This window comes from Pteropus vampyrus, unplaced genomic scaffold, assembly GCF_000151845.1.
Source record: "Pteropus vampyrus isolate Shadow unplaced genomic scaffold, Pvam_2.0 Scaffold436, whole genome shotgun sequence".
Classification (NCBI taxonomy): domain Eukaryota; kingdom Metazoa; phylum Chordata; class Mammalia; order Chiroptera; family Pteropodidae; genus Pteropus; species Pteropus vampyrus.
In genome coordinates, this window is record NW_011889217.1 from 1884051 (window position 1) to 1906662 (window position 22612).

Sequence of the window (22612 nt, forward strand, 5' to 3'; positions counted from 1 at the left end):
AGAAAACTGAAATACATTAATTAGCTATAAAACCAATGGAAAATCCATAATGAAGTCCAGCTGCTTCAGTAAGGCAAAAGACCAAAAGGTCTTTGGGTCCAAGTATCAGAACCATCTGGACTTAGATGTCAAGATATCCAGAGTTTCTTATGATCAAAGAGAATCATTTCAGTGTTAGAATAATATATTCTCAGGGCTGGAGTGGTCCTTCCTTAGAGATCATTTAGTTAGAACTCCAAGGCAAACCTATGAGCTTCTCTGAGATAGATCTTGTTTGCTTCTTTCTCAGCCTCTACTAGTATAGTGAGCATAGGGCTCTGAACAGAGCAAATCTTGAGAAATGTATAGCATTCGATTGATTACTAATTGGAAAAATTATGGAGAAAATAATGGGAAACATCAAAGAACTCTTAGTTTTAGCTTGAATCTCTAAACTTCTAAGTGCTAAGCTATTCCAGCTTCTCTTCCTTTCCTTGGGAAATAGACTTTGGGCTTTAGCCTTCCTGGGCAAGCTTCAGCCTTAAGGCTGAATGATTTGGGTTCTTCACAAGGACGCTCTGTTGCCTTCCCAATGCAAAGCCCAGCAGGATCCTTCATACTTGAGCAATATCTTCCCTCCAGGCTTGTAGGTGGGTTTATTCTTTTGTTTTGGCCTTATGGATGGAGGAAGTAGAAAAGAAGCCCTGTTCTTAGGGAATTTATTTGGTTCTGAAAAAGGAAAGTATTTGGATGGCTGCACAAGTGGAGTGAGTCTCAGGGAACAGCACAATCCCAATTCTGCAACTAACTGTGGTCTTGGACAAATAACTTCATTGCTTCAATTTCCTCATCCTCAAAAGGTGATGATCATATGGTGCTCTCCTCATAGTGTGGTTGTGAAGATTAAATAAATTGCTACATATAAAATACTTGAAACCGTGCCTTATACATAGTAAATATTCAATAAGTAACTTTTTATTGTTGATTTTATTATCATTATTATTATCAATAGCATCAATAAACAAAGAATTCTATCCATAGCAGAAATACATTCTGCCTCCCTCCCAAAAAACCCATATTAATCGATCTTGGCGTCTTTGCATCCTCTAGACCTCTCTAGGCCTCAAAGAAAAGGTGGGGGCAGGCAAACACTTTTTCCCTCCCTCCCTTCCTTTGGTGGGAGAACTGTGGCTTTTGACCCTTTCACAGAGTGGCCTTGTTTCTTTTTGTTAAGACTGGGAGGTGGGGGAAGCAGGGGGGAGGTATCTTGTTCCTCTAATCGTGCTCATTCTCTTTTACTCACAGAACAATACCATCAAGACATCAAAATATAGCGTCTTTAACTTTTTACCCATGAACCTATTTGAACAGTTCCAGAGACTTGCTAATGCGTATTTCCTCATTTTGCTCATCCTACAGGTATTGCCTTTTGGGGCCTTTTCCACAGAGTATTTTATCAATCTCTCTGGGTCAAGTTGTGTAATCAGTTCCTTTCTTCTCTAAACTGGAGATGTCTTCCTTCATTAGATAATAGGCAAATAGATGGCTGGGATTTCAGCTCAGTCCTTTAGAGTCTCTGTAGTAAGGATTAGCCAGAATGAAACAAGCCTCTACAAGAGGAAAGAGACAAGGTCAGGGACCTACGGAAGGGGAGCACCCTCATTATGGCTGCATGGCCACAGTTCAGCTTGACCATAGGGGGCCACAGAGTTTTCACCCCAACCACAGTTGCAACTCCGTTCCTCCTCCTCTTTCCAGCCTTCCTGACAGAAATCTAATGTGCAGGAGTACTGAGGAAGGAGAATGGTTTAGAAAATAAGAGTACCCGCCAGGGCAAAGAAGCAGGGCAGGGTAATCCCAAATTGGGAGAGAAGGACAGATCATCTCATTTCCCATTGTGCTGAAGGGGTGTGGAAGGCTGTGTGGTTTTCCTGAGTCCATCTTATGTCTACTCTTACCCCTCTACCCCAGCACCTTCATTATCCCAGGAGAAATGGCTCTTTGCCATTTGTAGTGGAGTTCAGGGCAGATAGGTAGCAATTTAAAGTCTTTTTTGGTCCTTTCTTGGGAGATGTTTACTTATATTTGGGGGTTATACGAAAGCTACAAAAAGGTAGAAAGCAACTAGGGTAGTTGAATTTATTATGAACCTATGGAGGTAAAAATAGCTGTGGGGTTTGGGAGTGGGAGAATATATTATCCTTTAAACTTTCTGACCTAAGTTTCTCTCCCCTTCCCTCTCACAGCTGATTCCCCAGATCTCCTCCTTGCCATGGCACACAACTGTGATACCCCTGATGGTGATGTTGTCCATAACAGCAGTGAAAGATGCCATTGATGACCTGGTGAAGTGGCTTTTTGGGCCTCTAGTCTCTCACTGTACCTAGTGAGGGGCCTACAAGGGCTTCCCCAGAACTACGTAGTGCTAGGCAGAAGCACTGAATGGACAGAGATGTGTCCTTTCCTTGTTTCTTTATCTATGCCAGAGGAACATGTAATTTTCTTAGGCCTAAGATTAGCGGTCTGTGCACAACCAGAAAGGGGCAAAGCAAGGCCTTTCCCTGTCTTCCTACTACCAGCACTTTTATCCCCTTTCTAGGCTTTTTTCAGTCTCTTTTTTAATAACCCACCTCTTCCTTCACTTGCCCTCTTAGCTTTCTCTGGGTTGGTTCTCATCTTTCTTTCTCTATTCCCTCTTCTCCTATTTTTATATCTATCTTCCCTTTGTTTTCTGTTTCATCCCTCTTTTTCCTGTTCTTATCTTCCTTCTCCCCTTTCCACATTTCATTTTTCTTCTCCAACTTTCCTTATTTTCCTTCCCAACATTTAATTCTATTATGTAGGTACAGCTGGGAACCCTCTGGTTTGAGAAAGCCTCAAAATGTAAGCAGAGGCTGACTCCTTTCCTAGCCTTGGAGGGAGAAACTGGCTCCCAGGGAGTGCTGCATGCATGGCTTTCTCTTTGCTCCTTACAGGCATGGCCCTGGATCCTCACCCTCATCCTTCTATACAGGGTAAGGGTGAGGACCCAGGGCCATGCCTGCTAGTGGGATTTGAGATGCCAGTCTCTTGACCTACTTGTAACTTCTCTCTAAGAAGTCCTGATTTTTGTCAGAATAGATTTTTAGACTAACATTTGAGAGCAGGGTATTTCTCCAGCTCTTTGACTCTGTAGCTTTTAATACTCAGAATTAGCACATGATTTAAATTTGAGTCACAACTCAGATGTGCAAAGATGAAACTTTATTCCTCTATAACTAAACTCAATATAGCTTATAGCTACCACCCCCACCATCCCAATCCTTTTTAAAGAGCCAGAGACTTAACTTGCTAATTCAGGATAACCCAGTGACTTCTGGTTTAGAGCTCAGTCTCTTTAGGATAAATATTCTGACAAATTCGAGATTCCCTCTGCCTCCTTCCCAGTCTTGCCCTTTTCCCTGATGTAAGTCCTAACATTAGGACATATCTTGTATTTTCCTCCTTCTATTTTGTCTTTAAATAGATGACCTCTATTTCTCTTTCTTCATTTTATCTACTTTAGAAGTTTCCATATGTCAGCCATGGTTGGGGGTGGGGATGGGAGGTGGGGGGGCGGGGCACTTGAGGATACTTAGCTTTCCCTAGAGACTCTAGTCCTGCCCATTGTTTTGCATTCTCTCCTTTGTGGTTTTTGGTATAAGTTGTTTGTTCTCATCCTCCAGACTTTGGCCTTTGATATTTAGAGCCAAAATTTTCTCTCTTTCTTCTCCCTTGATTCCTTTTCTGACCTCCCTTTTCAGCTTCTCAGAGACAATTAGCCTCTTGGCCTGGTTTTAATGGTAGAAGGGCTTTGGGAGATAAAGGAAAATTACAAAGACAGTGAACTATCTTGGATACTATTTCAAAATATTAACCTTCTACATGCAGTTTGCTCTATGTCTATTTCCTAAACATTTTCTTTTATAATTTTAGAAAAGGCACCAAAATGACAATCAGGTCAACAACCGTTCTGTTCTGGTGCTGATGAATGGCAGGTAAGTCTTTCTAGGGAAGCCAGTTTAGGTAGGCCTGCTCCGGGAGAGGGTTGGCCTTGCTAACGCTTGATGTGCTGGGTGCTTTGGAAAGGTAGTTCAGGACAGTGAAAAGAACCTCGGGTTGAACATAAGAAGAATTTGTTTATATAGCATACCCTGAATGTACCATCTGACCTCAGACCTCTCTGGGCCTCATATTTCTTATCTATAAAGTTGAGGACATGTTTCCTACCTTAGAGGATGCTTATGAAAATAAAAATGAAATAACATGTGTTAAAACAATTAATATATTATGATAGCAATATGCAAGTTTTTCTTATTATTATTAGTGTAGTGGTCAGTTTGGAGACATCTGTCTTTAGAACGTCAATGGATTCAGACATGGTTTATTGGCCAATCTGTTGTAGCCTTTGACCAGGCCATCTTTTTGTTAACAGTCTAAAGTATTGGTATTGACCCCACTGCTGTGGTGTTTGGTCATAGCTTTCTAAAGTGTTAGGTCAGTCTACAGCCATGCCACCCTGAACAAGCCCGATCCTGACTGATCTCAGAAGCTAAGCAGGGTCAGGCCTGGTTAGTACTTGGATAGGAGACCACTTAGGAATACCAGGTGCTGTAGGCATTAAAAAATAATAATAATAATAATAACATAAATAAATAAATAAATAAATAAATAAATAAATAAAAATAAAGTGGTCAGTGTTTATATTTGGTGGGGTTCTGCAAAATTTTAGCAATTTACATTTGGCAGGAATGGAGGGGAGCAGGCATAATTCCTATATAAGGCAAAATATGAAGACTATCATAAGAGTTACAACAATTTATTATAAGAATTAATAAAAATGAGCAATCATAGCTGGCTAAAGAAATTAAGGAAAACTTTCTGAAGGAAATGGTTTGTGCTAGGCCCTGAGGGATGGAGAGGAAATCAACAAATAGAGATTATACAAAAGGAAAAGTGACCAGTTTGTACAGAAGCATGATTTCAGAGAAGTACAAATCTGAAGGAATTCATGATTGAGGTCCAGTCTTTTTTTATGGTGACTTTACAAAACACCCAGTAGCTATAGTTTTAATCATATAATTCTATTATGTCAAGTTCTCAGGTATCTAATCCTTGTATTTATTGTGGTTACTGATTCTTACTCATGGTGGATTATTTCTTCAAGTGTTTTGATCCATTGAAGCCTCTCACAAAATACCACCAAAAAAGTCAGTTGTAATTAAAAAGAAAATTAAAAAAGAAAGGAAGGAAAGAGAAGAAAAAAGAAAAGACAAAACTGAGTGTTTTAGAAATTTGCAAGGCTAAGGAGTTACTGAGCAAATGAATTTAGTCAAATGAACTCCCCCAAGTAACTTGCGCACTTGGATTTTATGAGATGATTGGAGAGGAATTTGTCATAGAGTGGTTTTATGGTGGGAGTTCACAAGCAGGGCCCTGATTAGACAGTGAGTGTCTGATTAATGGAACACTTGAGGTGAGGCTGGTTGTTGAAACAGTCTGTATTCCAGAAAGTGGCTTTATTTTTCTAGAACACATGGGTCTGAGAAGAGCTGCTATTGAAAAGGTTTGTCTGTTTTACAAGTTGTGATTTCTGTGGTTTTTATTTTTCAGTTTTGGTTACAAGCACATCTTGAGTGGAACTTTTTGGGAATTCTAAATGACTGGAGTTCAGGTTGTATTCTTCTGAGGGGTTTTGTGTTTGCTTCTGCCAAGTAACTCAAGGGTATCACCTACACCCATACCTCATGAGATTACAGATTCTCAGGGGAGAATCCTCTACTTCCCGAACCTTCCAGGGTAGAAGAGACAAACTTTCTTGCCAAAGAGTTTATTTATTTATTTTTTTGAGTTGATTTTTTTTTTTAAAACACCGCCTTTTCCCTAATGGTGTTGCTGTTTCAGAATCCTGGCTCTATGTTCTTAGTTCCAAATTACTGCCTCTCAAGATCCTAAGGCTTAATTTCTTGTCCCTCTGATGGGATAAATTAAAACTTAAGTTACTAATTATTAAGATTGGCAATTCCCTCCCCCACTCAGGGCAAGTACAGCTTCAAAACATGCTTACTTTTCTGGATTTCACTCCTGTCTTTTTTTCTGGTTTCTTACTTTGTAGTAAGCATAGCCTTGATTTTGAAAGAATATTGGCTTCATTTTAGCTAGTATTTCTAAGTATTTGTAGTAGGAAAAGTACCAGTGTGTTACAGAACTCCAGGAGGTACCACTCACATGAAACAGAAAATAGAATATGAATGGTCTTCTCTGGAGTCAAAGTGATGCCTTGTCTAGCTCTCTGACCAGATTTTCTAAACCAAAAGTTAGAATGCAGTGCTTGGAAATTAAAAATGTACTATATGGCACAACAGAATTGAATATTTTAAATCAGCAGGGACTATCTCTCCTTTTACTAAATCTGGGACGTGGTTGTTACAGTGTCCAAGAACAAATTAGTAATAGTTTGACCGCTCCTTACGTTACAAAATCTAAACTTTGGTTTTAAAAACATATATAACAATACATAATACAAACATAATATAAACATACATAATACAAAATTTTAAAAATTTTGTTTTAAACAAATAATATACCAAAAATTTTTTTGTCTGAAAAACATACATTTCAAGGTTTACATACATGAACTTTTAAATCTCTGGGAGAAGCCAGACTGTTTGTCATATCATGTTCTACTGGTGAAACTCATGGCAGACAGAATGCCACAGAGCTAGAAAAAGTGAACATTGAATCAAGACAAAATTAAACACTCAGGTGTTTTTCTCTAAAGCTTATAGCAACTGCCCTTTAGTACTGTCACTTAGATTTGAACATTAAGAACAGAATAAGTAAATGTATTGGGATTTATCTGCATAGAGATGACACTAGAAACCAAGGAAAAGAGGTTCAAGGATATATAATGATTTTGCAATAAGGACTTATGTTTACATAAATATTCAGAGAAAAATTAATTTGTAATAAGATTTAAAGAAATACAATCCTGGAATTGGAAAGAAGTTATCTAAAAGTAAGAGTGAAATTATACAAAAGGACTGTTTGTTTGTATAAAAGAAATTTCATCCTTCCCAAAGAAGCTATCTTAGTAAAGGTGTTCTGGGAGCACCCATGCTTTTGTGTGTCTGGCAGACTAGTGATGTATGTCATGTCTATAGGTAATAGGGCTTCATTCACTGGTGAAATGGGCAATGATCTCTAGATGTATCTTCTCTTTCCTAGCAGTTTAGGTGTTTGGCATAATATAATTGTTCCTAAGGGGTAGCTCATATTTCCAAAATGCTTGTGGCAATGCGTATTATCTTCTTTAGTTCTTTATCAGGAAGGATTTATGGACTCTGTGTAGTTGGAGAAATTGAGCTACAAAAAAGAGGAGAGAAGAGAGCAGTATTATTGTAGAATTACTACCAGTCTGCCTTTTATGGGAAGTGGAGACTTGAGGGTCAAAAGTAATCCAGTTTTAACATAAATAAAATTGGTACAGCTACATGATAGACCCCATTCCAGCTCTCAGAAAGAATGAGCCACATCTTCTACAAAAGCTCTCTAAGATGTATTAGTACATGAAAAATGCAAAGTGCAGAAAATTATGTATTAAGTATGTAGCTTTTAAAAGTATATGTTGTATGTGAACATATATATTGTATCTATTTGGGAAGCAAAACTAAAATCTGGGGAGAGAGGAGACTTTACTTTTTCCTTTTACACACTTTATGATTTGAACTATTTTTTTTACCACATGCATATATTACTTTTACTTAAAGAATAATTATGTACGTGTATGTTTACATATAATTTTATAGAGTTTTAGAAAACACTTATAGCCTGAAGTCAAGAGCAATGGGGCCCCATTCTTGATTGGAGCAAAGATGCATCATAAACTAGTTTGGTCCTCCCCTGAGCCTTGACTTCATCTCAGCTTTTTTTTTTTTTTTCTTGATTGTCAAAACAGAACTTTGGGGGAAATTCTCAGAGCAGGCATTCAAGGATTATTTTCTTACAGGATGGAGGAAAACAAATGGATGAATATTCAAGTGGGAGATATAATAAAATTAGAAAATAACCAGCATGTCACAGTGAGTACTTCTTTGGGCTATGGCATTTTCTCTTTTGGCTTGAGCAAGTACAAGGAAACCCTCTTAGCATTTCTGCTACCACTGCTTTCAGTGACCTTCATCTGCCTCATTTTATATCCGGGTATCTACAGCTCCTGTGATAAGGACCTTGTTCTTGTCCACCTCTCACTGTCACTACAGGTTATGTGGGGCTAGTTTTAGGAGAGGGCTGCGTGGTAGCAGTGATAGGTCCTAGACAAAGAGAGTAAACCAAATGTCTGTAAAATTCTTACAATGAACATCTATTCCTGTGGTACTTGCTTTTGTCATACCATGTTAAAAGTCTGCCTTCCTGCTTTCCTCTCCTTCTGTGGCTTTTCTGACCACCACAGGCTGATGTACTATTACTCTCCAGCAGTGAACCCTACAGTATGACCTATATAGAAACAGCAGAACTGGATGGGTAAGTATTCCCTCCTAATAGTCCACTAAGGTGACTGAGCCAGCTTAGAGTGATTTCTCACTAAGGGAGGGTATGATTCAGAGAATGAATTTTATTCTCACATGGAAGAAACAAGAGACTAAAAATATCCAGGTAAGAGAAAATAGAAGGGCAGACAGTATAGACCCCAAGTCTAAGGCTGAGCTCTCAACAGCAATAGTTGAGCATCCACTGGATGCAGAACCTAGGCAAATAAGCTCCATATTCTCCATCTTTAATCTAGAGACACTCTGTTTGCCTATGTTCAATAATGCTGAGTGGCTGGAAAGAGGTTAACAGCTGGAAAATTTCAGAATAGAGTTTCAAAGTTTCTAGGGGGAAAATGAGTTTAGAGGTAATTATTTACTGATAAAACACCATGTACTATGAAGGATTTAAGGTAGAAATTCATTAGCATACAAAAACTAAGCTCTTAGGAGGATAGAGGCCATCTTGAGCGAGCTTGTCTTGTAGAGTTTTGTATGGATCTACATTTTTACAAACTCTTCCTTTTGGTGCCCACAAGCTTTGTGAAATGTGGCTTCCATTTTTGCTGCTTTCTCTGTGCATTCCTGTATCAGCAAATGGTTAATTGGGATCCCTTCATGAGTATAAGTATTTATCAGGTAAAGAGTATGTTTACTTGAAGGCATGTGCAGGTTCTTATTAGGACCTACTCCTAATATTTTGTGGAGGTGCCTCCTCCACAATATTTTGTGATGTCTCTTCAGCTTCTCTAGAGCATCTGTCCAGCAAGAACTTAAGAGTTGGTTAAAGTAATGGTGGCGTATTACAGGGAGTGAGAGGAATGAATGTACTAACACTAGCTTCCTTGTAGAGCTATCCCACCTCAATACTGTCCTTGAGAGAAAATCGTGGGAGTGACTCTTATGGCTCAAACCTAACGCCCAAGTTCTTTTGGCATCATTTATTTTCTAAAACTCCATGAAGAGTAGGAGAAACTGGACCTGTGCTGCTATTGCGTATGTGTCCTGTATGCTGGTGACTATGTGTCCTTACTCTAGTGAAACCAACCTGAAAGTGAAGCAGGCCATCTCAGTCACCAGTGAAATGGAAGATAACCTGCAGTTGCTGTCTGCCTTTGATGGTGAGTTAGGATATAGGTTTTTCCACCCAAATTTTTTAAAGTAGAAGACTGGTTAAGTAAAGTATGGTATTTTTCTACAGTGAATTTCGGTATAACTTTTTACAAACAATATTCAAGTTGATATTTATTGAAATGTAAAAAATATTTACAACATATTAATAAGTGGAAAAAATATTAAAATAGATTATGCATAGTATATAGAACATAAACTTGTTTTTTTAAACCTATGTTTATGAGTACATGTATAGGAAAAACTTGGAAGGATGTACTTCAGAAGGTTAATAGCACTTATCTCTAGACAATGGATGAATTTTACTTTTCCATTTAGTATTTTATACACATTTATAAAGAGCATATTTTACTTTCAAAATAAGAAAAAGTCAAATTATTTTCATGTAGAAAAAAATACTAAGTTTGCTTTAAGTAGGGTAGTTTTATAATTTCTTCAGATTCAGACTCATATGATCTGGCAATACTGATAGTGATAAGTTATCATGTGGGTTTTTCTCATCCAGATGACCCGTGACTCTTTCTGGATAACCCATGGCACAAACAATTACTCTTCTTTGATGCCTGGAAACCTTTATATACCTTTCTAAAGGGAGTTGGTGAGAAATGGGCAGCACCTGAGAGAGGAAAGGAAAAAGATGTGTATTTTGAAAGAGGGATGTTAAGTCTCCTTCTATCCTGTTAGGAAAGGCCTGAGATTACAGAACCAAGACTTTAACTCCTTCATTTTTCTTTAGGAGAAGTGAGGTGCGAATCTCCTAATAACAAGTTGGGCACATTCTCAGGAATACTGACTTATAGGGGAAACAACTACATCCTGGACCATGATAAGCTGCTGCTTCGAGGCTGCATCATCAGGAATACAGATTGGTGCTATGGCTTAGTAATTTATACTGGTACGTCTCTCTGAGCCACAAACAGGCCCCCAGCCTACTGGATTGAATTCATGGCCAAGCTGTGGGTACTCAATTTTCAAGATATATGGCACTCAGATATGTATCAGAATACTATGGCTTTGAGACAGATAGAAAGGGAGGTACTTGGGTAGGTGGGTGGGTGGATAGGTGGTTAGGTGAATGAATGGATGGATGATTTAAGAAAAAAACTTTTTTCTTAGGAAAAAAATGACATTTTTTTCCCCAAGCATTAAGCTACCAACATATCAGTTCTGTCTTTGTTAGAGGAAGGCTCTGTGTTCCAAGATCACAGGGCATTCATCAGTCTTTCCAACCATATCTGAGCACAAAAGAAGGCATACGTATAGAAGTACACATAGAATTAGCATGTGAAAGGGGAACTTGAGAAAGAGGAGAGTATACATGTGGATTGCTTCCATGAGGAGAGAATAAACAGTACTCATTATAGAGAAGAGTATAAAGTGTACTGTAAAAGGTTCATGCCAGAGAAAAGGCACATGGGGATTACTAGCAGTGGCCCCTCTTGAGATGTCATTTAGAATCATAATCCTTTATACCTAGCGAGAGATTTTCTTGGGTTATGATTTGATTCAAGAAAATGGAGGAACCTTCTGTACTACCTTGTGCCCTCGGTGACATTGGGCATTGTTGACAACCGTAGTGAGAAGATGGGTCTCTGAAGGCAGCATTGAGGAAAATTTACCACAGCGAATACTACTCAGCTCAGAGCCCCTCTTCTGGAAAATTCATTCTTAGACATGGAGATCCTAGATGCCTCACTTCTGTGGAAAATAATGGGACCTAAGCCCTAGAGAGAAGCTTAAGAATTCAGAGAGGCCTTGGTAGAACTTTCTTCATTAACTCTTGACTTATAATGGCACCTTTTAGGCTGCCTAGTCCCAAATTCAAAAGATTTGAAGTAGACTTATTTTCTTCACTGTACTTAAGCAGCTTACTCACACATTTTGCCACACATAAAAAGCTCATTTTTCAGCAAAAATATTTTTTCCCTAAAGCAACAGCAGTGAGGTTACCAACCAGCACAAATTTAGTTGTTTCCCTCTGACTCTTGGTTTCATGGTAGCAAAAAATCTCAGGCTTTGAGAAGCTCAGAACAGAGAACTGATGCCAGCTAAGAGCCTCTCAAGGTATACAGTGCAGAATTGAGTTGCTGTTCCTGCCACTTGATTCCTGAGTTCTACTGTGATCCCCACATTCTTCTTGAAACATGGGATAGGATCAGTCTTTCTCTGAGCCCCTAGAAGATACTGTCCCTTGTAGCATTCAGTCTCTCAGCCAAATGTCTCATTAGTTCAAGCCCTTCAAGGAATGCTTAAAAGGAAAGAATGGCATAGTTTATTGCTGAATTCTCAGTGTTCATTCACATACCAAGAAAATTCCAACTCCCCCATATGTAAACATTGATGAAATTCCTTTATTAGAGTACGTGTAAAAATAATAATCAGATGGTAAAAGGCCAGAGAAATTGCTACTTCCTTCTAAACCTCTTATGTTTTCTCTGCAGCTGTATCTCTGGTCAGTAATTTCCAACTCTAGTCCCAGTGGCCGTTAAAAGTTCCTTACTGCTACTTACTATCTGCCCTGTCATGAAGAAATATGGAGTCTCTGTCTCTCAGACCCAGAGAAGTCTCAGCTCCCCAGCTTTCACTTCAGAAAAAAATCACTGCCGTTGCCTTTTCCTTTCTCCCTTTCCCGATTAGAAACTTTAAGTAGAACCTGGTCCAACAGTGGGTTTCCTCAAAAAAAGGTGGAGATCTTTTTATCAGAAAAGCTCTTTTCTAAGCTAAATAACCAAATGGTGATGAGAGAGAAACTTATGACTCTTATTCTGACTTAATTAATTCACCTGCGAAAGACTATACTATCTAAGGTGCTGCAAAGAGAGGTGCTGCACTTTGCAGAAGTAGTTGGGATTATTCTTACAAATTTTTTATTCTTTGAGTTATTGGCACCAACTATGCGCCTTTCTCTAGGGCTTTATCCTCTGTCACTGGAAAGAGGTTTGATTAAGTGATTATAAAGGTACATATCAACCCAATTTCAAGCCTCTTATTATATTCAGTGATTCTAAGAGCTGATGTCTCCCTGTTTCATTTAGGGCCAGACACTAAATTAATGCAGAACTGTGGAAAGTCCTCCTTTAAACGGACACACATAGACCGTCTCATGAATGTCCTTGTGCTCTGGGTAAGTTAAAGACTTTTTTCTGTGTCTTTACAAATAGACATACTTCCCTTCTTCTTGTGGAAGTAACTGGTATTTCCAACTTGGAATTTAGTTGTTTGAAAGTCTCAAGCAGTTTTTAGGACCCCACATACTAATGTCTGAAGCAGAAAAGAACAGAGCCAATTGGTAAGGGATTCTCGAGTTTATACCTCTGTTGTGGAAGATAGTCACAGTTTTTTAAGATGGATCAAGGACCCTGCTTTCGAAATTAAGACATATTTTTATTTTCTCATAATCAGTTTTACTCATGATCTCTTTAATAAAACCTTACCTAGACTAATAGAACACATTACTTAAACTGATGATTTTCAAACTCTCTTTCTTTAGTGGAATCTAAGGGCTGCTGCAGGGGGAATTTTGTTCTGGCCTCCTCATTCTAAAGTTCCCGCTTTCAAAAGAGCAGCTTCACATTTATCTGTTCTGTGAGATTTCAGTTAGAAAATAGAGGATTCTACTGCTAAGAAATGCAACTTGAAAAGCACTACAATAGATAATAATCACCCTTGATAGTAGAAGTTTAAATTGAAGACTAATTAATCAATTACTTCATTTCCATGCTATCATATACAGATTGCCTTTATTTTTGTTATACATACAGATTAATTTCTTCACTTATACAACTTCTTTGCATAAACAAGTGGTTCCCATGCTATCTATACTTAATTACATGACTTTTTATTTTTATTTTCACTCCTTACACTCTGAAAATTCAAAAATGTTTTTTTCTTTCTGTACATTATCACAAATATCTGAATTATAAACTTCCTGTTCTCCATTATTTATAATGGGAAGTATCACATTTCTTTTTAAAATCCTTTGGATTTAGTAAATGGGGTTTTATAAAATTAGGACAGTTTATTCAACTTTAGATAGTGGAGACCAAAAACTGGTGTCCACTATCTTTCCCTTCTACCAGTGTTTATATAGCTTTTAGCAGTTAAAACAAAATGACATTTCCTGGTTTCTTAATGAGGAAGATAATCACAGTTGAGAATTTAGGAAGGCAACATAAGCAAATATGCCTTTGACAATATTAGGAACATATATCATTAAATGGTAAGCTAGATCATTTAGCTTAGGCTTGTCTTCAAAACAGGATGTGTCTCAGAAGGTTCAACTACTTGTTTACCTATCTGAAGGGCAGTGATAATACTTGACATCTGTAGAGGGATTTTAACTTTTTAGAAATTTCCACATCACTCACTAACTGCAGCTTATTGTTCATACATCCATGAACAATAAGCAAGTATTTTCCCTATTTGACAAACATGCAAATTGAGATACAGTAAAGATAAGTATAATAAATAATGGCAAAAATAATGGCAAAGACAGGTCTATGACTCATCAAGTCAAGTCATATTTATTCAGAATCTATTACGTACCCAATATGTACCAGATGCTTTACATATGTAATTTTATTTAAGTCACATCTGTCCATCTAGGCATAACTTTTCAGAGTCAACGCTGTTTCTGCTATAGTTGCTGTCTCCCTGGAGAGACAAAATTAAAACACATGACAAATCCTGTTTAACATGGCAGATTGACCATATGTGAAGAAAATATAAAATTAAAAAGAAGATTCTAAAAGCTTCCAGGGAGAAATAAAAGGTCATTTATAAGGATCAGGAATCAGAATAGCATTGGCCTTCTCAACTTCAACAGCAAAAGGTAAATACAGTGCCTTCAAAAGTCTACCAGAGGAGCACAGCATAGGGAATGCAGTCAGCATTAATGTAATGGCTAGGTAGAGAGCCAGAGGAGAGAAAGAGCAATTAGGGAGATTGTTTACAGTCTATAATTCTAAATCTAGAAACTATCAATAAAATGCAAGTGTAAAGAAATTTCCATATGTGCAAAATTTACTCATCATGTATCCTCTCTTAGGAAACTTCTGGTGTATACTCAAGCAAAACAAGAGAGTAACCCCAAAAAAGACAACATGGAAGCTAGGAAACATGAGAAGAGTAAAAGGAAGTCCTAGGATGATAGCTGAATAGGGGTCCTAGAGAACACCAGTGCAGATTAGAGCAGGAATATAGAGGGATCTGCAGTGGGATTCTCCAGAGAGAGAACGTAGTTTTCTGTTGAGCCTCTCATAAGGAAGAGTCAGCAGAGAGGTAGTATAAATTCAGGGGCAGTTAAGCTGGTAGGGTAGTTGCTATGAATTCCTACATTGGTGAGGTCATTCATACACTCTTTCCTTCAGAAAGTACAAAATATTGCTTGAGGTACTATGTTCACTTTTGGTCATCCAGTGTAATTAAGGAGGACATCAAGACTTCCTGTTCAAGCCTAATGAAATGACTATAAATATAAACAGGAAATAAATACTTAACAGCCATGACAGAGGATGAAGAACCATCAACAGACTTGAGATGCTGATGAGTTTTTAGAAGGCAGAAAGTAGATAGATTTTACTAATGGATAAACCAGAGTAGTGAAAGCTTCAGTGGAAATACATTCTTCTTGATAGAGGGACCTATTAATGAATGAATGGATAAAGAAGAAGTGGTATATATACAATAGAATACTAGCCATAAAAAAAGAATAAAATCTTGCTATCTGCAACAACATGGATGGACTTTGAGGGTATTATTCTTCTTGGAAGAATAGCTCCAATCTACAGTCAGCAGGTATGAAGTGTGGGAATGGGATGTGAGGGTAATAATCAGGATAATTAATTTTAAAACTGTCCATAAAACAACATGGGAAACAGTTTGCCCTCTGTACCATCCTACTTATAGCACACACATAGCAATAAGAAATGTATTTACCTTCTAATCCCAAACAAGCATAGTGCTTTCTAAAGAAATTTAGTAACCTATCTACAGAGGGCTAGGGCTTCTAATATGGGTGTCATCACTTCAGTGTAAAACCCACTTTATATTAATATTGAGAGGCTCAAGTGGCCTGTTGGGGAAACAAAATTAACCAAAGGAAACAGAACCAACCAGCCAACCAAAGGAACAAACTGCTCTCTTACTCATATTTTTTTATAATACTTTTTTTCAGTTATATAGTTGGTAATATAATATATACAATATTATATTAGTTTCAGGTGTATAACATAGTGATTAGACATTTCTATAACTTAAGAAGTGATCACTCCTATAAATCTAGTACCCATCTGACACCATACATAGTTATTACAGTATTACTGACTATATTCCTTTGCTATACTTTACATCCCCATGGCTGTTTTGTAATTACCAATTTGTACTTTTTAATCTCTTCCTCTTTTTCACCCATCACCCCAAACCCCCTCCCATTTGGCAACCATCAAAATGCTCTCTGTACGTATGAGTTTGTTCTTGTTTTATTTGTTCATTTATTCTTTAGGTTTAACATGTAAATAAAGTCATATGGTATTTCTCTGTCTGACTTATCCCACTCAGCATAATACCCTCAAAATCCATCCATGTTGTTGCAGATAGCAAGATTTTATTCTTTTTTTATGGCTAGTATTCTGTCGTATATATGTACCACCTCTTCTTTATCCATTCATTCCTTAAAAGGCACCCAGGTTGTCTCCATATCTTGATTGTTGTAAATAATGCTGCAATGAACATATGAATTCACATGTCCCTTTGAAGAGGTGTTTTGGATCTTTCCAGATAAATACCCAGAAGTGGGATTACTGGGTCCTTCTTTGTCTCTTGTTATAGCCTTTGTTTTCAAGACTATTTTGGCTGGTATTAGTATTGCTACCCCAGCTTTTTTGTTTGTTTTCATTTTCATGAAATATTCCTTTCCATCCCTTTACTTTCAGCCTACGTGTGTCTTTTGATCCAAAGTGAGTATATTATAGCCATCATATTTAAAGGTTTTGTTTTCTTGTCTGTTCAGCCACTGATTTCTTGATTTGAGCATTTAATCCATTTATATTTAAAGTAATTGTTGATAGATATGTAGTTATTGCCATTTTATTATTTATATATTTTTTTCTCTTCTTAAAGAAGTCTCTTTAACATTTATTTCATCAGGTTTGGTGATGATGAACTGCTTTAGCTTTTCCTCTGTTCTTCAATTCTAAATGATAGCTTTGCTGGGTAGCGTAATCTTGGTTGTAGGTCCTTGCTTTTCATCACTTTGACTATTTCTGCCAGTCCCTTCTGGCCTGCAACATTTCTGTTGAGAAATCAGCTGACAGTCTTATGGGGGCTCCCTTGTAGATAACTAATTGCTTTTCTCTTGCTACTTTTAAGATTCTTTCTTTGTCTTTAACCTTTGGCATTTTAATTATTGTGGGCCTCTTTAGATTGGTCTTGTTTGGAACTCTCTGTGCTTCCTTGGCTTGTATGTCTATTTCCTTTACTAGGTTAGGGAAATTTTCCATCCTTATTTCTTCTAATAGATTTTCAGTTCCTTGCTCTTTCTCTTCTTCTTCTGGTACCCCTATGATGTAAATGTTGGTACACTTTATGTTGCCCCAGAGGCCCCGTAAACTTCCTCATTTTTTAAATATTTTTTTCTTGTTGCTGTTCTGAATAGGTGTTTTCTGCGATCTTATCTTCTAAGTCACTGATTCATACCTCTGCTTCATCTAATCTAATTTAATTACCTGTAATGTATTCTTCATTTCAGTAATTGTATTCTTCATTTCTGACTGGTCCTTTATGTTTTAATCTCAATTTTTATGTTTTCTATATCTTTTTTAAAGTCCTGAGTTCATATACGCTTCTCCTGAGTTCACTGAGCCTCTTTATAATCAGTATTTTGAACTCTCATCTGGTAGATTGATTGCTTGTCTCCATTTTGTTTAGTTCTTTTTCTGGAGCTTTGCTCTTTTCTTTAATTTAGAACATGGTTCTTTTTCTCCCCATTATGGCTACCTCCTTGTGTTTGTTTCTATGTATTAGGTAGGGCCGCTATGTCTCCTGATCTTAGTAGAGTGGTCTTATATAGTAGGTGTCCAGTGGCATAGACTTCCTGGTCACCTGTCTTTTACTCATAATTTTAAATGAACTAGAAGGAAATCAGGGGCGCAAGAGAGGAGGATAAAGATGAATAAAAAGAATAACCGACCCCAGAATAAAAAGATTATAATTCAGGAAAGATAAAAGAAAAGAACTTTCAAAAAAATTCTTATTATTGTTCTTAGAAGAAGCAATTGCATAAATAAAACTAGTTAGCTGAAAATAAAGGGGGGAAAGCATTCTAAGAACAACGACAAAAAAAGAATTTTGGAAAGTAAAAATTGCTGAAATTAAAAAGCCAATAAAAGGGCTGAAATATAGAGTCTAAGAACTCCCCTAGATCATAAAACAGGAAGACAAAGAGATAGAATTTATAAGATAAATATTTTTTTTTTTTAATGGAGGGCCAAACCAGGAGCCTCCAATTCATCTACCAGGAGTATCAGAAAGAGAAAATGGAGGGACAACATTGTTAAAGAAATAATAGAAGAATATTTCCTAGAATTGAAGAAGGATATGAGTTTCAGTTTTAAAACATCTATTAAGTATCATGAAACTTTAGAGCTCCAAGGGAATAGAGAAGTTTCTCAAAGTTTTCGTAGGGATAAGAATAAGATATCAACAAAAATGACTATTGGACTGGCATCAGATGTCTCACCAACACCACTGGATCCTAGAAAATAGCAGGGTTCTATCTTCAAAGTTCTTAGTGAAATTATTTATTTATTCTAATTATTTATTTTAATAATATAAATAAATATATTTGCATTTATAAATAAATTATGATAATTTATTCTGATCATTTGATCTAGATATCTATACCCAGGCAAACTACAAATCAAGTGAGAAAGCAAACATGTTTCCATCTTAGGACTTTTACTCTTGTTGGCAATGTCTGCCCCGAGTCTTTTCATGGCTTGCTTCTTTTTCATCATTCAATGCTTCCTTTTAAGAGAAGCCTTCTCTGCCACCCTATCTAAAGTAGCCACCCCTATCAAGACCTTCTTTATTCTATTGACCTGTTTTATTTTCCTCACAGTACTTAGCACTAATGAAATTGTATTTTTCCATTTCTTAACTTGTCCGTTGTCCACCTATCTCCATAGGATTATAAACTCTCTGAGAGTAAAGACATTGTCTTTTTTCACCTCTATATTCTCAGTCCCTAGAACTATGCCTGACACATAATAGGAGCTTCATTATTATTTCTTGAACTGTTTTAAAAAGTGACTATCTGAGCTACCAAATTAATGAGCTTCTAACGTAGAAATTATATCGTATTCATCTCCATATTCCTGGGAGTGCTTTTCACAAGTAGTGCTCAGGAAATATCTTTTGAATGATTATTAAATGAAGAAATTGAATTAGCTAGGTTCTTATCAGCTCAGCAGTTTTATTTATGTGACATTTTTGCCAGGACATTGTCAGTGTAGTTAGACTCTCATTTCTTGAAGCTGATGCAGATATCCTTCCTGATTTAAGCACTTTTTCCCTTTTTTGGAAATGTTTCTTAGGGGAAAACCTGGCAGACAGAGGAAGCATGTTTAGCAAAGCGGCTTTCTGATAAGCCCACAGCTGAGCTGGAGTTTGATCCCCTCTCTCTCCCCAGTGACCAGAACTCACAGTGACAATGCTTTTCTGAACTCTAGTCTATTAAGTCGGAGTGTATTTGTGGAGCAAAAACCAGAGTGCTTGAAAGTGGAATGATGCCAGGAATCCAGGATATACTTCTGGAGTAAGGCACAATGAAAAGCACAGATGTGAAAGGCCAAAGGATTAAGGAATACTTTCTTTTTACAGGCTGCCAATGAAGCCTGTGAGCCCCACTGTGACAGTGATGGCCTTAGTTCTCCATCAGTTTTGTCAAGAGTGACAAAATTGAGTATCACCTTCATCCTTTACTGGAACCACTTTTTGCTAAACGAGAAGCTATCTGCTCTTCTTGGGTCTGACTAGCTCTGGCAATAAACAGATAACCTCTGGGGTTTGTAGCAACAACCAATTTCTTGTTTCTTTCTTCCTGTAGAAAAGAAGCAAAGTGAAGCTTTAAGACTAAGTACCAATAAACTCCATCACAGTAATGAGAAACACAGAACATCTGCAAGGGCTTAGAAAGCCTCTGATGGCGGGAAAGGCTCTAGGAGTGACAAAAGAGCAGACTGTGTCCTGCCCCTGCAAGTCTCATGCTGTTGAGGAAGCCCTGGCCTCTGGAGCTTGATCTGATGATTTTCCTTTCTGGTGTCTCAGTCTGAACAGAAAGATCTGGTTCTGGGGGGACTCATACTCTAACAGTGGAGGCAGGATACATTACTGAAAATGATGAGTAATTCTCAGATGTCCAGGCAAAAGAGATGGAGCAGGAGTATTGAAAATCATCCTGTAATTTTCTCCCACACCTTTGGAGGGTTTCGAATTATTTATTTTATTAATGTATGCTAAATAAATAATGAATGAATTTATATTTACAAATTAGTAATAATTTTAATGATTTTACCTTCCCCATTCTTTCCCACTAGAGCTGATATGGTAGGGCCTAGAGGAGTGGCAGGTAGAGGAATATGGTCTCAAATTTAATATTGGCCATATACATTTAATATAGCCTAAAAGGAAGGCAAGGGCAGTAGAACCCATCCCTGAGGTTTGATCTATAACACAATAATGTCATACATGTCTTTTACATGACTAATTGAAGAGAAGGATGAAGAAGTGGAATAAGATTGAAAAGAAAGACCTTCAACTCAAAGAGATGAACTGCTCAGTATGAATCTGCCTTAGGCTAGGAATAAAAGCAGATTTTATTCTCTTTTATCTCAATCCTCCTTTGCTTTATTCTTCCCAGTAGCTCACCTAACTCTTAAATCTCAAATATTGAATGATTTCAAAGATATATGCATTTTTTAAGTGATAAAGTTATTGTGGTTATGTGTTTAAGTAAGATCCTTTAAAATATATATTAAGCTGTTTACCGATAAAATTATATAATGTGAGAAATTTGCTTAAAATAAGAAGGAAGGCAGGGAAGAGAAGGTTTGGATGAAATAAGACTGGCCATAAATTGATAATTGTTGAAGCTGGGTGATGGATACATAGGGGTTCATTGTACTACTTATATATCTTAATATGTGTTTGAAGTTTTTCATAATCAAAAGTTTTTAAAAATCTCATTAGAGTGGTCCCAGTTAGACCTGCTCTTCCTTCCTTTCTCTTGTCTTCAAATACTTTCCTATCAGTGACTCAATGATAAGACCTCCAATCATCTAGCAGTGTGGATGGATTGTTTTCAAGTAGTCACACTTTGTGACAAAGGGCACAGGTTTAAAGACTATTGAGTAGACTTAGAGATGATTCACAATAATGTCAGACCTGTCTTCTCTAGAGTCATGAGGGCATATAATGCCGGTAGAATGTAAAATTGTACAACCACTTTGGAAAACATTAGGTAATTTCTTAAAAAGTTAAAGATAAATGTATTGTAGGACCCAGAAATTCCACTCCTAGATATTTACAAAGGAAATGAAACCATTGTTTCCATGCAAAGTCTGTACGCAAATGTTCAATGCACCTTTGTTTATAATAGTCAAAAGCTGGAAACAACCAAAATGTCCAATACAAAGTAAATTAGTAAACAAATTGTGCAATATCCATATAATAGAATACTACTCGGCAATGAAAAGAAATGAACAATTGGTAGATGTGAAAACATGGATGAATCTCAAAATAAATATGCTGAGTGAAAAAAGCCAGACAAAAAAAGAGTATATACTATATGATTCCATTTATATAAAATTCTCTTTAAAATTTTTTTTCCAGCTTTATTAAGATATAATTGACATATAACATTACATAAGTTTAAGGTGTACTACATAATGATTTGATATATGTATATATTGTAAAATGATTACCATAATAAGTTATTTAACACATCAATCACCTCACAAAGTTACAATTTTTTGTGTGCTAAGAATTTTTAAGATCTATTCTCTTAGCAACTTTCAGATATACAGTGATTGTTAACTATAGTCACTGTGCTGTACATTATATCCTCAAAACTTATCTTATAATTGGAAATTTGCCCCTTTGACCACCTTCACCCATTCCCCCTCACCTACCCTTTGCCCCTGGCAACCACTATTCTGCTCTCTGTTTTTTTATGAGTTTGTATTTTTTTTAAAAATTTTTAATTAGTTTCAAGTACACAGTACATTGGTTAGACATCTATATCGTTAGTAAAGTGATCCCACCAATTGCTCCCTCCCTCTCTTGACCCTCCACCTAGCCAATGTATTAATGCTAACTGCATTCCTTATGCCGTGCTTCCCATCTCTGTGACCATCTGTCAGCTACTAATTTGTACTTCTTTAACCCTTCACCCCATTCTCCCAGCCCCCCAAACCTCCTTCCCCTCTGTCCATCACCAAATTGTCCACTATATTTATGAGTCTGTTTTTGATTAATTTGTTCTTTTTATTCTTTAAATTCCACATGTAAGTGAAATTATATAGTGTTTATCTTTCTCTGACTTAAATACCTTCTGGATTCATCACAGCAATATCTTTTTCCATTCCCTTCCTTTTCATATGTAGGGGTCTTGTTTTCTTATCCTGTTAGCCACTCCATCCTTTGGTTGGAGCATTTAATTCTTTTCCATTTAAGGTACTTATTGATAGGAATGTAGTTGTACCATTCTTTATTCCTGTTTTTGATACATATTTTTTTCTTCTTAAAGAAATCCCTCCAACATTTCTTGTAATTCTGGCTTGGTGATGATAAATTCCTTTAGTTTATTTTTGTCTGGGAAGCTCTTTATCTGTCCTTCAGTGATAGCTTTGCTGGATAAATTATTCTTGGTTGTATATCTTGGGTCTTCATTCTTTCGA

General features: G+C 36.9%; 1 protein-coding gene and 1 pseudogene across 1 annotated transcript in view; both read left to right on the top strand.

Moving 5' to 3' along the window:
- Positions 1–22612, top strand: part of LOC105306486 (phospholipid-transporting ATPase FetA-like) — a 71290-nt gene that overhangs the window by 12449 nt on the left and 36229 nt on the right. The window contains exons 3-10 of the mRNA XM_023524041.1: positions 1285–1398; positions 2226–2324; positions 3934–3995; positions 8006–8078; positions 8450–8520; positions 9564–9646; positions 10393–10551; positions 12692–12780. Of these exons, the coding sequence (XP_023379809.1) occupies positions 1285–1398; positions 2226–2324; positions 3934–3995; positions 8006–8078; positions 8450–8520; positions 9564–9646; positions 10393–10551; positions 12692–12780 (750 nt within the window). The remainder of the gene's footprint in view (positions 1–1284; positions 1399–2225; positions 2325–3933; positions 3996–8005; positions 8079–8449; positions 8521–9563; positions 9647–10392; positions 10552–12691; positions 12781–22612) is intronic.
- LOC111732269 lies at positions 4499–4617 on the top strand (annotated as a pseudogene).